The sequence below is a fragment of the Chionomys nivalis genome, chromosome 14 (assembly GCF_950005125.1).
Source record: "Chionomys nivalis chromosome 14, mChiNiv1.1, whole genome shotgun sequence".
NCBI lineage: Eukaryota > Metazoa > Chordata > Mammalia > Rodentia > Cricetidae > Chionomys > Chionomys nivalis.
This window is the reverse complement of record NC_080099.1, coordinates 47,612,811-47,624,991: the sequence shown is the minus strand read 5'-3', so window position 1 is coordinate 47,624,991 and position 12,181 is coordinate 47,612,811. Positions and strand designations below refer to the sequence as shown.

Genomic DNA, 12,181 nt, shown 5'->3' with positions numbered 1-12,181 from the left:
TGGAGAGATAGCCGGCTTAGTGTTGGAGAGTGCACATGCTCTTTGCAGAAGACCCTAGTTCCCAACCCTTGTGCCAGGTGATTTACCTGTAACCCCAGCTCCACAGGATCCAATGCCTTGGGCCTCCTCAGGTTTGTTCCTGTGCTCACATGCAGACACATACCCACACAAAGACACATACATGTTTTTTAATGTAAAGAAAAGCTAGTTTATTATACATGTGATTACTTGAACCACTAGGAAGGAGGTGTCTTTTTAAAAGTAGATGCGCAGCTTTTCACAGGGAGATAACTCCTCGCTTGTCCTGCCAGCACACTAGGGCTCCTCTGGTATTGGAAAATGACACAGTTTAGGTTTGTTGGGATTATTTTTCAGCAGCCAATCAGCTAGCCAACCCTATGGAACAAAGAAAACCTAAAGTTAATAAACATCTAGCTATTTCCTTTCTAGGTATAATAAACATATAAACTAGAAAATTAAGTATCTTTTTAAAAAAGATTTTTAAGACAGAATCTCACAGCCTAGGCTGTTTGGAATTTACTCTGTAGGCCAGGCTGATTTTGAGCTACTGGAGATCCAGCTGCCTCTGCTTCCTGAACTCTGAGATTAAAGGCACGTGCCACCCACCACGTCTAGCTAAACAACTTTTTTTTGTTGTTGTTTTGTTTTTGTTTTGACAGGATTTCTCTGTGTAGCCCTGACTGTCTTGGAACTCACTCTGTAGACCAGGCTGGCCTTGAACTCAGAGATCTGCTTACTCTGCCTCCTGAGTGCTGAGATCAAAGGCGTGCACCACCACCAACCTGCCCAAATTTAGAGGGATCGTTATAATCCTGGAAGTTGACAAGGGACCACATGTAGAGAGATGATACCCTCCAGTGGCATTGTGTTATTGGGGCTTAGTGGAGGCTGAGGTTCAGTTCAGACTACTGGTCTAGGCCAGGCGGTGGTGGCGCACGCCTTTAATCCCAGAACTCGGGAGGCAGAGGCAGGCGGATCTCTGTGAGTTCGAGGCCACCCTGGTCTGCAAGAGCTAGTTCCGGGACGGGCACCAAAGCTACAGAGAAACCCTGTCTCAAAAAACCAAAAACAAACAAACAAACAAACAAAAGCCAGACTACTGGTCTACCTTAGACTGTGAGCCCAGGGTAGATGTTGAACTAAAGCAGGAGGAGATAGCAAAACAAAGTGATCAGGGAGGAGTGCTAACTCATTAGAACCAAGACAGACTGCAGCAATCATAACAATGAAACTCAAGCTTTTACATTTTGGGGCCAGCCTGGACAATGTTAATAAGAAACATGAAGTGAATTTTTTTTTTTTCGAGACAGGGTTTCTCTGTGGTTTTGGAGCCTGTCCTGGAACTAGCTCTTGTAGACCAGGCTGGTCTCGAACTCCCAGAGATCCGCCTGCCTCTGCCTCCCGAGTGCTGGGATTAAAGGCATGCGCCACCACCACCCAGCTTGAAGTGGAATTTTTGCAACATAGTGAAATCATTCTATACTGTTAGCTCTTCATTGGAAAGTGATTAAGAGTGTGAGTATGGGCTGGGCTGGGCCACAGCCTTAATTCCAGCACTCAGAGACAGAAAAGGTGAATCTTTGTGAGTTTGAGGCTAGTCTGGTTTACTGGTCTACACTGTCTGACTGCTAAATAACTTTTAAAACCACTTTAAAGCCGGGTGGTGGTGGTGCACGCCTTTAATCCCAGCACTCGGGAGACAGAGGCAGGCGGATCTCTGTGAGTTCGAGACCAGCCTGGTCTACAAGAGCTAGTTCCAGGACAGGAACCAAAAGCTATGGAGAAACCCTGTCTCGAAAATAATAATAAAAAAAAAGAAAGAAAGAAAGAAAACCACTTTAAGAATAAAAATAAAGGCTGAGAGTGATGTTGTGAGTTTGAGGCCAGCCTGGTTTACAGGGTGAGTTCCAAGATAGCCAGGAACTCCTGATATACAGAGAAATCCTGTTTCAAAAAAAAAAAAAAGAAAAGAAAAAGAAAGAAAGGAAGGAAGGAAGAAAAAGAAAAAAGCTCATACAAACAAATAATAAATGTAATTAAGCATTTTTTTTTTTTTTAAGAACCAGGAGGTGGGGCCGGAGAGATGGCTCAGTGGTTAAGAACATTGCCTGCTCTTCTAAAGGTCCTGAGTTCAATTCCCGGCAACCACATGGTGGCTCACAACCATCTGTAATGAGGTCTGGTGCCCTCTTCTGGCCTGCAGACATACGCACAGACAGAATATTGTATAAATAATAAATAAATAAATATTAAAAAAAAAAAAAAAAAAAAGAACCAGGAGGTGGTGGTGCATGCCTTCAATCCCAGCAGAGGCAGACGGATCTTTATGACTTCGAGGTCAGCCCGGTCTACAGAGCTAGTTCCAGGACAACAAGAGCTACACAGAGAAACCCTGTCTTGGAAAAGCAAAAACAGTTTAAGATCTGGGGATAAGCCGGGCGGTTGTGGCGCACGCCTTTAATCCCAGCACTTGGGAGGCAGAGGCAGGCGAATCTCTGTGAGTTCGAGGCCAGCCTGGTCTACAAAGGGAGTTCCAGGACAGGCTCCAAAGCTACAGAGAAACCCTGTCTCAAAAAAAAAAAAAAAAAAAAAAAAAAAAAAAAAAAAAAAAAAAGATCTGGGGATAGGTTCATCTGGTAGAACATTTGCCTACTAAATACAAAGTCTTGGGTTTGATCCCCAGCACCTGGTGAACTGGGAGAAGGGACACCCATCTGTAATCCCAGCACTTGGGAGGTAAAAGCAAGGTCTAAAGTTATCCTTGTCTACATGGCTAGTCTGGGACCAGCTCAGGATGCAGGGAATCCTCTCTCATAATACAAAATAAAATAATGATAATTATAACAATGACAAATGGAGGCCATAGAAATGGCTTGGTAGGTAGAGGTCCCTTAGTAAGGTCCTGAGGACTCCCACGGTGGAAGGAGAAGGCCCTCTCTGACCACACATGTATTGTAGTACACACAATAAGAACATAATAAACAAACAAACAAACAAATTCAATCGTTGCAACATTTTAATGGAGGAGGAAAAGTTCATGGGGCTGAGCCCTCTCTAGCAAGGCCCGTCACCTTGCTCATACCCTCATGAGCGTTCCTGTAAATGATCCTAAAGAAACTTAGTCCAAAGGAACAGAAGACATGGAAGCAGGAGAGGGGCTAAATGGGAGGAGGAAGGGGGGGGGCGGGACAGGGACAACGGTAGGTAAGGGGGTGCACACATGCGCAACCAAATACTTGATCTCCTAGTAAGTTATAAGCCAGTGAGGGCTAGACAGAGACCTTGTCTAAAGATCTACAATAACATTCAAGGCCTGGTCTACAGAGAAAGTTTTAGGGCAGCCTGGGCTTCATAGGAGACTCTCCCAAACAATTAAACAAAACCCTTCAACAAAACAATAAGCAAAAAAAAATCACCCAGTGTTATGTGCATCGATGAAAATGTCATAATGAAACAGTAAGTATAATTACTACATGCTAATAAAAACAGTAAAAAGAATAATGGAGCTCAGTTCATAAGGCTTGCACGGAACTGCTTTACCGACCTCCCACCAACCTACCCAGACCCCCCCAACACACACACCCCTTTGTTGTTTTGTTTTGGAGGCAGAGTCTCACTGCACAGCCTTGGCTGGCCTTGAGTCCACTGTGTAGACCAGACTAGCCTTGAAGACAGGGTCTCACTAAACTGTCCTGCTTGGTGGCCACGGAATCAATACATAGATCAAGAAAGACTCAGAACTTGTGAATCTTTAGACTAAAAGAATAAATATTAGCCAGGTGGTGGTGGTGCACACCTTTAATCCCAGCACTTGGGAGGCAGAGACAGGAGGATCTCTGTGAGTTCTAGGCCAGCCTGGTCTGCAGAGGGTGTTCCAGGACAGACACCAAAGCTACAGAGAAACTCTGTCTCAAAAAAACAAAACAAACAAACAAACAAAAGAATAAATATTAGCTGGATATGGTGGTGGCATCTTTAATCCCAGCGTTCAGGAGGCAGATGTAAGTAGATCTTTGTGAATTTGAGGCCAGCCTGGGTTAGGATAGCCAGGACTACACAGTGAGACCCTGTCTCAAAAGCAAACAAATACAGTTTTAAATATGAAAACGATACACACTATTCTCTAGTGTGAATAAAAAGGGATCTTACATAAGGGTCTTCTGGCTTCTGCTTACAGAGTTCCGTGAGGCCTTGAAGCAGGGTTGGCGTCACGTACAAATTTAAATAGTCCTTAGCAGCTTGTCCAATTGGAATGGGTTCAATAATCACTGCAAATACAAATACATTCTCACTAAAAAGCAAATGTAAACGAGCACACACTATATAACTATTAAAAAGGACGCCTTCAAGAGTTCTGAACTGTTGCTAGACATTCATATCACTGTGAGGTTTTTTTTATTTAAAGATTTATTTATTATGTATATAATGTTCGGACTGTGTGTATGCTTGCATTCAGAAGAGGGCACCAGGTCTCATTACAGATGGTTGTGAGCCACCATATGGTTGCTGGGAATGGAACTCAGGTCCTCTAGAAGAGCAATCAGTGTTCTTAACCTCTGAGTCATCTCTCTAGCCTCACTGTAAGTTTTAAATTTGATTTTCGTTTCTTCATATTTATTGAAGTGTTGTAATTGTTAGCAGTACGGGCTTTCTGACAGAGTCTCACCAGAGCCCAGGCTGGCCTGGGACTCACTGGGCAGCCTCGGCTGGCATCAAACCTACGGTGATCTTCCTGCTCAGGCTCCTGACTGCGAGAATAACAGGTGCAAGGCACCACACTCTGACCCTTTACTGAGGTGTTATTTACACACGGTGCTTGCTGAACTTATGATCATACAGAGAAATAAATATAATTTAAATTAAAAAACAATAAAATGACAATAACTACCAATCACAAAAGAACTAAAGCAAAACCAAATCAACCCTCCACCCCCCGTGGTCGCCTGGGAGGCTGCACAGATGGACCAAAGCAAGGCTTACCTGTGGACAGTTTAGTGAGACCTGTCTCAAAAAACAAAGGACTGGTTGCAGGTTGCAGTAGATGCCTGGAATCCCAGAACTCAGTAAGTGGAAGCAGGAAAATCAGGAGTTCAAGGCCAGCCTGAGACACAGAGGCCTGTCTCAAAATAAACAGGGGCCTGGAGGAATGGCTCAATGGTTAAGGCCAATCTTTCTTCCAGAGACTCCCGAATTCCTATCTCAGAGCCCACATAAGGGGGTTCACAGCAGAGCGTAACTCTAACTCCAGGGGGTCCAATGCCTTCTTCTGGCCTCTAAGGGCATCTGCACACATGTGGCATATACTCAGAGACATAAACAAAAATGAAATAAATCTTAAAAATAAAAGGGCTGCACACTCAGCAGCTCACTGGCCAAGATGTGCCTGTTATAAAGTCCTAGGTTCACCCCAGTGCTTAGAGACAGCATCCTGATTCTTCCAGATTTTCTTTCTTTCTTTCTTTCTTTCTTTCTTTCTTTCTTTCTTTCTTTCTTTCTTTCTTCTCTCTTTCCTTCTTTCTTTCTTTTGGTTTTTTTTTTTTTTTTTTTTTTTTTGAGACAGGGTTTCTCTGTGTAGCCCTGACTGTCCTGAAACTTGCTCTATGTAGACCAGGCTGGGATCGAACTCACAGAGATCCATCTGCCTCTACCTTCTGAGTGTTGGGATTAAATATGTGTACCACCACCACCTGGCTAGTATGTCCATTTCTTAAAGGACTACCAGATTCATGACTTCAAATTGGATGGAAATTAAAAAGAATCTCCAATGACCAATTTCACAATGACTTACAGCTTTTAGAAAAAAAAAATCGCTTTTTTAGAAAAAGACACGTTTACCAAGTCTAAACAAAGGAGCAGATCCAGCAACAGAGCCCTGCCTAGCTGCACTAGAACTTGTTAACTTTACTATTCCTCTGTGTCTGAAACACTCCTGAAGGATCATGGATAATTAGGAAGAATGACAGCACAAGGAAGAGCAATCCTAAACACGCCCAGTTCCAGAGAAAGAAGGAATTCTCCAGAGCGCCCCAGGGCACAGCACAATCCATAGGTGTGCACTTTTCAGCTCTGCTTTGTCAGTGTTTGTGTTTATGTGTGTTTGTCTACATGCATGTTTGTGCACACTGGTGCATCCCGGCTTGCCCAAAAAGATCAGAAGAGGGTGTTGGATCCCCTGGAGCTGGAGTTACGAACTGCTGTGGGTGCTGGGAACTGAACCCTGGTCCTTTGTAAGAGCAGCTGAGTCAGCTCTCTGAGCCTTGTCTCAGCTTCTGCATTCGTTTTTTTTTTTTTTTTTTTCCTTTGGAGCCTGTCCTGGAACTAGCTCTTGTAGACCAGGCTGGTCTCGAACTCACAGAGATCCGCCTGCCTCTGCCTCCCAAGTGCTGGGATTAAAGGTGTGTGCCACCACCGACCGGCGAGCTTCTGCTTTCTTGCGATGCTGCCCGGGAGCTCTGCAGATCAGGCTGGCCTGGAACTCATGGAGATCCACCTGCTTTTGCCTCCCAAGTGCTGAGAGTTTGGTTTTTGTTTTGAGTTTGTGCTTTGTTTGTTTTGAGATAAGGGCTGGGGTAGCCTAGACTGGCTTCAACAGAGCTAAGATTTTGAATTTCTGGTCCTCCAGAGCTAAAATTAGGATTACAGGCTAGTGACCTGTGCCTGCTTTTAAATCTGGTGCTGGGATTCAAACCCAGGACTTCCCAGGAGCTCAGCAAGCACCCTACAATCTGAGCTACATCCCAGGCCCCTCCAGCTTCAAGTTTGGATGACTCACAACTTGAAAATATAATAAAGCATAAGTGACCGATTTGGAGGTGTAGCCAAGAAAGCCGCGTGAGAAACTCACCCTCTGGGAACATGAACCGAATCTCTCTTTCCGAGGCAGCAAAGTCGTTGCTCCCATGAAGGGCGTTCCGTAGCTCATCCGTACCGTAAATCGCCCTTAGACTAAAGCAAGTTAGGGAAGGATGCTGTCCTTCCGTTCTGACAGCATTTCCTCTGCTTTATTGGGAGGAGGGGGCGTCACACGTGGAGGTTAGAAGACTACTTCAGGGGTGGCTTTCTCCTGCCAGTTTGTGGGTCCTGAGTTCGAATCCAGATCATCCCACTAGGCAACAAGCGCTTTACCGGCTAAGCCATCTCGCCAGCCGATTCTATTTTTGTCTGCTTGTTTTTAGACAGGACATCACTAGATGACAGTCAAACATTTATGTGGAATGCACTGTGAGAACAGCCATTCTCTAGGTGAAGAAGGGTGGTATGGGGAGAAGTGAAAAAGAAATATAAATTCAAAAGTGCACAACTGTTTCATTTCTAGAAACCAGTGATTGTGCTAAAAATTTTGATTTTTTTTTGTTTGTTTGTTTTTGTTTTGTTTTGTTTTTTCGAGACAGGGTTTCTCTGTGGTTTTGGAGCCTGTCCTGGAACTAGCTCTTGTAGACCAGGCTGGTCTCGAACTCACAGAGATCCGCCTGCCTCTGCCTCCCGAGTGCTGGGATTAAAGGCGTGCGCCACCACCGCCCAGCTTTTTTTTTTTTTTTTTTTTTGAGACAGCTTCTCATTATGTATCCGTGGCTGGCCTGGAACTTTCCAGGTAGACCAAGTTAGCCTAAAGCTCTCAGAAATTTGCCTGCCTCTGTCTCTCAGGTACTGAGATTAAAGGTATGAACCACCATGTCCAGAAAATAAATCTAAAAATTTCAAATTTTCCCCTTAAAAATCCTACTTCTGGATCAGTGCATGGATTCGCTAAAGCCTGATGACCTGAGTTGATCTGGGACCCACATTGTGGACAGGAGAGGGTTAACTTCCACCAGCTGCATTCTGGCCTCCCCCTGGGCCAGGCTGAAGTGCCCACACAATAAATAAATAAACAAAAGGCAATTTCAAATATCCTCCTTCATAGGCAGTGTAGTCCTCACGCCTGTAATCCAGAATTACAAAGATGCTGGGTTTGGTTTTTTGTTTCTTTTGCTTTCATACTTTAAGGGGGCTTCAATCTCTCAAGGCACTCTGGGGAAATTACCTGTCTGGGTGTGTCTCCTTGGCTACTAAACTATTAGGTGGCCCCAGAAGATCTTTCCAGTAAGAGATGGCGTTATGTCTGGCTAGTACCATAGCAACAAGAGGTCCAGAGCTCATATAAGCTGTTAAGTTTGGGAAAAACAATTTCCCATACTGTTCCACGTAAAAGTTACTACAGTGCTCAGGGCTCAGGTGTAGTTTTCGTCTCTGTAAACAAAACAAAGTCAACAAAAGCAATTAAAGTGACAGCTCAAAAGAGTTCATTAAGTCATTAATAACTTGCCAGACATGGCAGCTCATGCCTGTAATTATCTTTGTATTATTATACAGAAATGATAATTAAATTAAATGTGCTCAGACGGAGCCAGCTTCAGGACAGCCGGAATCTGGTGAAAACTACCAGTGTGGCACAGAACTCAGCCCGTGACAAAGAAAAGCCTGCCACCTGCTGGAAAGAGGAAAGCTCAGAGCCTGTTCCACAAAGGAACCGCACAAATGCCCTGCAAGGTCACTGTGAGTCCAGGCCTTGGGACGGAAGGTAGGCTTGCGGTTACCAGGGGCTGGGGGAGATGGAAACACACTTCACCTCTTTTAACAATAAGTTCACAGCTTCATGTTGAAAACGACAGATGATAATGGTGAGGGTCACAAAACCACGCAAAGGTAGTGAATACCACTGCGCTGGACCCTAAAAATAGTATGGTACAATTGATGTAATGGATCTCTTCCAAAACAAAGCCCCCCCTCACCTGTGTGTGTGTATGTGTGTCTGTGATATGCATGTCTGTGTTCATGGGTATATACACATACGTGGCGGTGCTGGTATCATACGTGTAACAAGAGCTCCACACTGGGTGCTAGCCTCACTTGCTCACCACCTTGGATCTCCCCTTGAATCCAAAGCTCACCAACTTGTCAAGCCTGGTGGGTTCAAAAGCTCCAGGGGTTCTCCTGCATCCCCCAGCACTGGGATTACCTACGGGTGTCTACCACCTCACCTAGCTTTTACATGGTTGCTGGGGATTCAAACTCAGGTCCTTGTGCTTGCTCAGCAAACACTGTGCCAAAAACCCCCTCCCCAGCTCAGTTTTCTTTAACACACTGACAAAATAGATAATATGATGACAATCTAATACCATATAATTTCTGGGTTTTTTTTGTTTTTTTTGTTTTTTGTTTTGTTTTGTTTTGTTTTTTTTTGTTTTTTGAGACAGGGTTTCTCTGTGGCTTTGGAGCCTGTCCTGGAACTAGCTCTTGTAGACCAGGCTGTCCTCAAATTCACAGAGATCCACCTGCCTCTGCCTCCCGAGTGCTGGGATTAAAGGCGTGCGCCACCACCACCCGGCTTCTCTGTGGTTTTGGAGCCTGTCCTGGAACTAGCTCTTGTAGACCAGGCTGGTCTCGAACTCTGTTGTTGTTTTTGAGACAGGGTCTCACTCTGTAGCTCGGGCTGTCCTGGGACTCACTATATAGACCAGGCTGGCCTCGAACTCACAGAGATCTGCCTGCCTCTGCATTCTGAGGGCTGGGATTAAAAGCCTGTGCCATTATGCTTGGTTCTGTATACGACCATTTAAGACATGGTCACTGTGCAGCCCAGGCTCGCCAGGAACTTGCTGTAGGGATCAGGCTGGCCTCAAACTCACAGAGCTGCACCTGCTTCTGCAGTGCTTGGAATAAGAGCACTGCACTAAGCTATATATGTTTAAAAGGATAAAAAACTAGCAACTCAAGTAAAATTCAACAAAAATATTATGTTCTATTTGGTATATTCATACAATTTTTTTTTTTTTTTGGATTTTCGAGACAGGGTTTCTCCGTAGTTTTTGGTTCCTATCCTGGAGCTAGCTCTTGTAGACCAGGCTGGTCTCGAACTCACAGAGATCCACCTGCCTCTGCCTCCCGAGTGCTGGGATTAAAGGCGTGCGCCACCACCGCCTGGCTTATTCATACATTTTTTGTCCTTAGTTGGAGACCTTGTCATTCTAGAGGAAAGTTAGGAACTCTGTGAAGGCCAAGATGGTGGGGCCCTCAAGATCCTCCAGTCTTATCCTACCTAGTGCTGGGATCACAGGCTTACACCACCACTTCCGGTGCCCGGGTCCCCTGTACCTCAGGTCCCTGTAGCCCAGGCTGACCTAGGACTCCCTGTGTAATACAAGCTGACCTCTCAATGTCTTCTGGAGAGTCTGGCTTCCTTAACAATGTTTACCAACTGTGGAACAAATATTGGTCTTAAAACATCAAATATTTGCTGGGCACTGGTGGCACACACCTTTAATCCCAACACTAAGGAGGCAGAAGCAAGCAGATCTCTGAGTTTGAGGCCAGCCTGGTCTACAGAGTAAGTTCCAGGACAACCAGAGCTACTAAGAGAAACCCTGTTTTAAAAACAAACACACAAACAAAAACCCTCCCACCACTGGAGAACCCGACTACGCACAGGAGTATTGCACATGCCTTAGAAGGGATAAGTTGACTACAATTTAATGATCCAGAACTTTACCAAAGAGACTCCGTGAGGAAGTCAGAGAGGATCACTTCCTCTTGTGGGGGAAATGTTTCAATCGCAGAGAAACCCCTGGGAGAGGACAACGGCAGTAAACCATTTCCTCTCTCTAGACCTGACTTGGGACGAAAAGAACAATTTGGCTTCTTTTGTGTCTTATGCTGTATCTTTCGGAAATGGGTAAAACATATCTATTACAAGTAACTTGCTTGTTTTTGAGACAGGTCTCACAGAGCCGAGGCAGACCTGTCAGCTCTGAAGTCACTGCATAGCCCGATTCCTGATCCTGCTGCCTCCACCTCCCCGGACCGAGATTTACAGGTATGTGCCTACCTGACCAGCCTACATATAACCTTTATGTTTAGAAGTGTAAGCTTAATGTTACCACGGATCTAAATGGGTGGGTACATTTATATACATATAGTGCAGACTAATAAAGAGACGCCGGAAGTTACCTGAATGATGGTGAATCCAGATCTGAGAATAATGTCGCGTATCTCCTCCTCTTTGTCAACAATGTCTGGCTTGATAAGAGCTAGGGTTTTTTCTACATATATCTGAGGCAGGGGCATTGACACCTCCATTCTGGCGTTTCCCGGTATAAGTCACTAATCTCTGACCAGGTATCCACTGCAATGACACGCGCTCCCCGTCCCAAATTCAACCCGAGGCAATATTTGGTGTTAGGGTTGATTAATTTGTGAAAATGGAAACGGCCGTGTCTTCCTACAAGCAGTCTCGAAGAATATGACTTGTACAAAGCCCAAGTGGAACCCTGGCCGCTTCACTGAGGCTGGAGGCTGGATGGCGCCATCAGTGGGTGGGGAAGGTTCTAGCCCGCTGCCCTAGCGAGGGGCCCCCACCCCTCGGGAACTGCTTTGCACAGGCTTATACGTGACTGCAAGGCAGGGTCCCCAAATCCTTAGGAAATCTCCAGGCTTTACCCTCCCCGCTCTCACCTCCGTTCAGGTGTTGTCAAAACCCGTTGCTAAGAAACCTGAAGCTGCTTTTCCAACGGTGGCTGCAGAGGGCCAATCCCAGTAGCGTTTTTCAGGCCATGAGAATTTTATTGTGTGTGATGTGGAGGTAAGAAAACAACTTCATATAATCAAGTCTTTCCGTGTTTGCGGTTTCCAGGGATGGACCTCATGTGACCGGGCTTGTATGCAAGCCTCTTTACCCACTGAACCGTAGTGCCAGCCCTTCTCTAATTGATCTTCATCCTCGGACCTACTTCTTAAATGAGATAAATCAGACACTCAGCCGGCTCCACCCCTCCCAGACACCATGTGAAAGATTAATGTCAAGTTTATTTCTTGACACTACTTTCTCTTTTCTTCCTTCATTTTTGGCCTTCCTTCTTTCCTTCCTTCCTCTCTCCCTTCTTCCCTCTCTCCCTCTCTCTTCCTCCTCCTCCTCCTCTTCCTCCTTCTTCTTCTCCCCCCCTCTTTAGGAGGTGATGGTGTTAGTGCTTGGATCAACCCCAGGGCCACCTCCTCCTCCTCCTCCTTCCCCCACCTCTCTCTTTAGGAGGTGATGGTGTTAGTGCTGGGATCAACCCGGGGCCCATGCTAGACAAGCACTCAACACTGGGCCATCCCCAGCAAATACCTTCTTCGTTTCAACACT

At 45.4% G+C, this 12,181-nt stretch overlaps 1 protein-coding gene across 1 annotated transcript; it reads right to left on the bottom strand.

The window, feature by feature from the left end:
• Window positions 1-210: 210 nt before the first annotated feature.
• On the bottom strand, window positions 211-11,531 carry Nme5 (NME/NM23 family member 5). The gene is made up of 5 exons (XM_057789012.1): window positions 11,008-11,531; window positions 8,045-8,250; window positions 6,866-6,966; window positions 4,171-4,289; window positions 211-396 (listed from the first exon to the last, which is right to left on the bottom strand). The coding sequence occupies exons 1-5, from the start codon at window positions 11,134-11,136 to the stop codon at window positions 316-318; spliced, it is 636 nt and encodes a 211-aa protein (XP_057644995.1). The 5' UTR covers window positions 11,137-11,531; the 3' UTR covers window positions 211-315.
• Window positions 11,532-12,181: the final 650 nt, after the last annotated feature.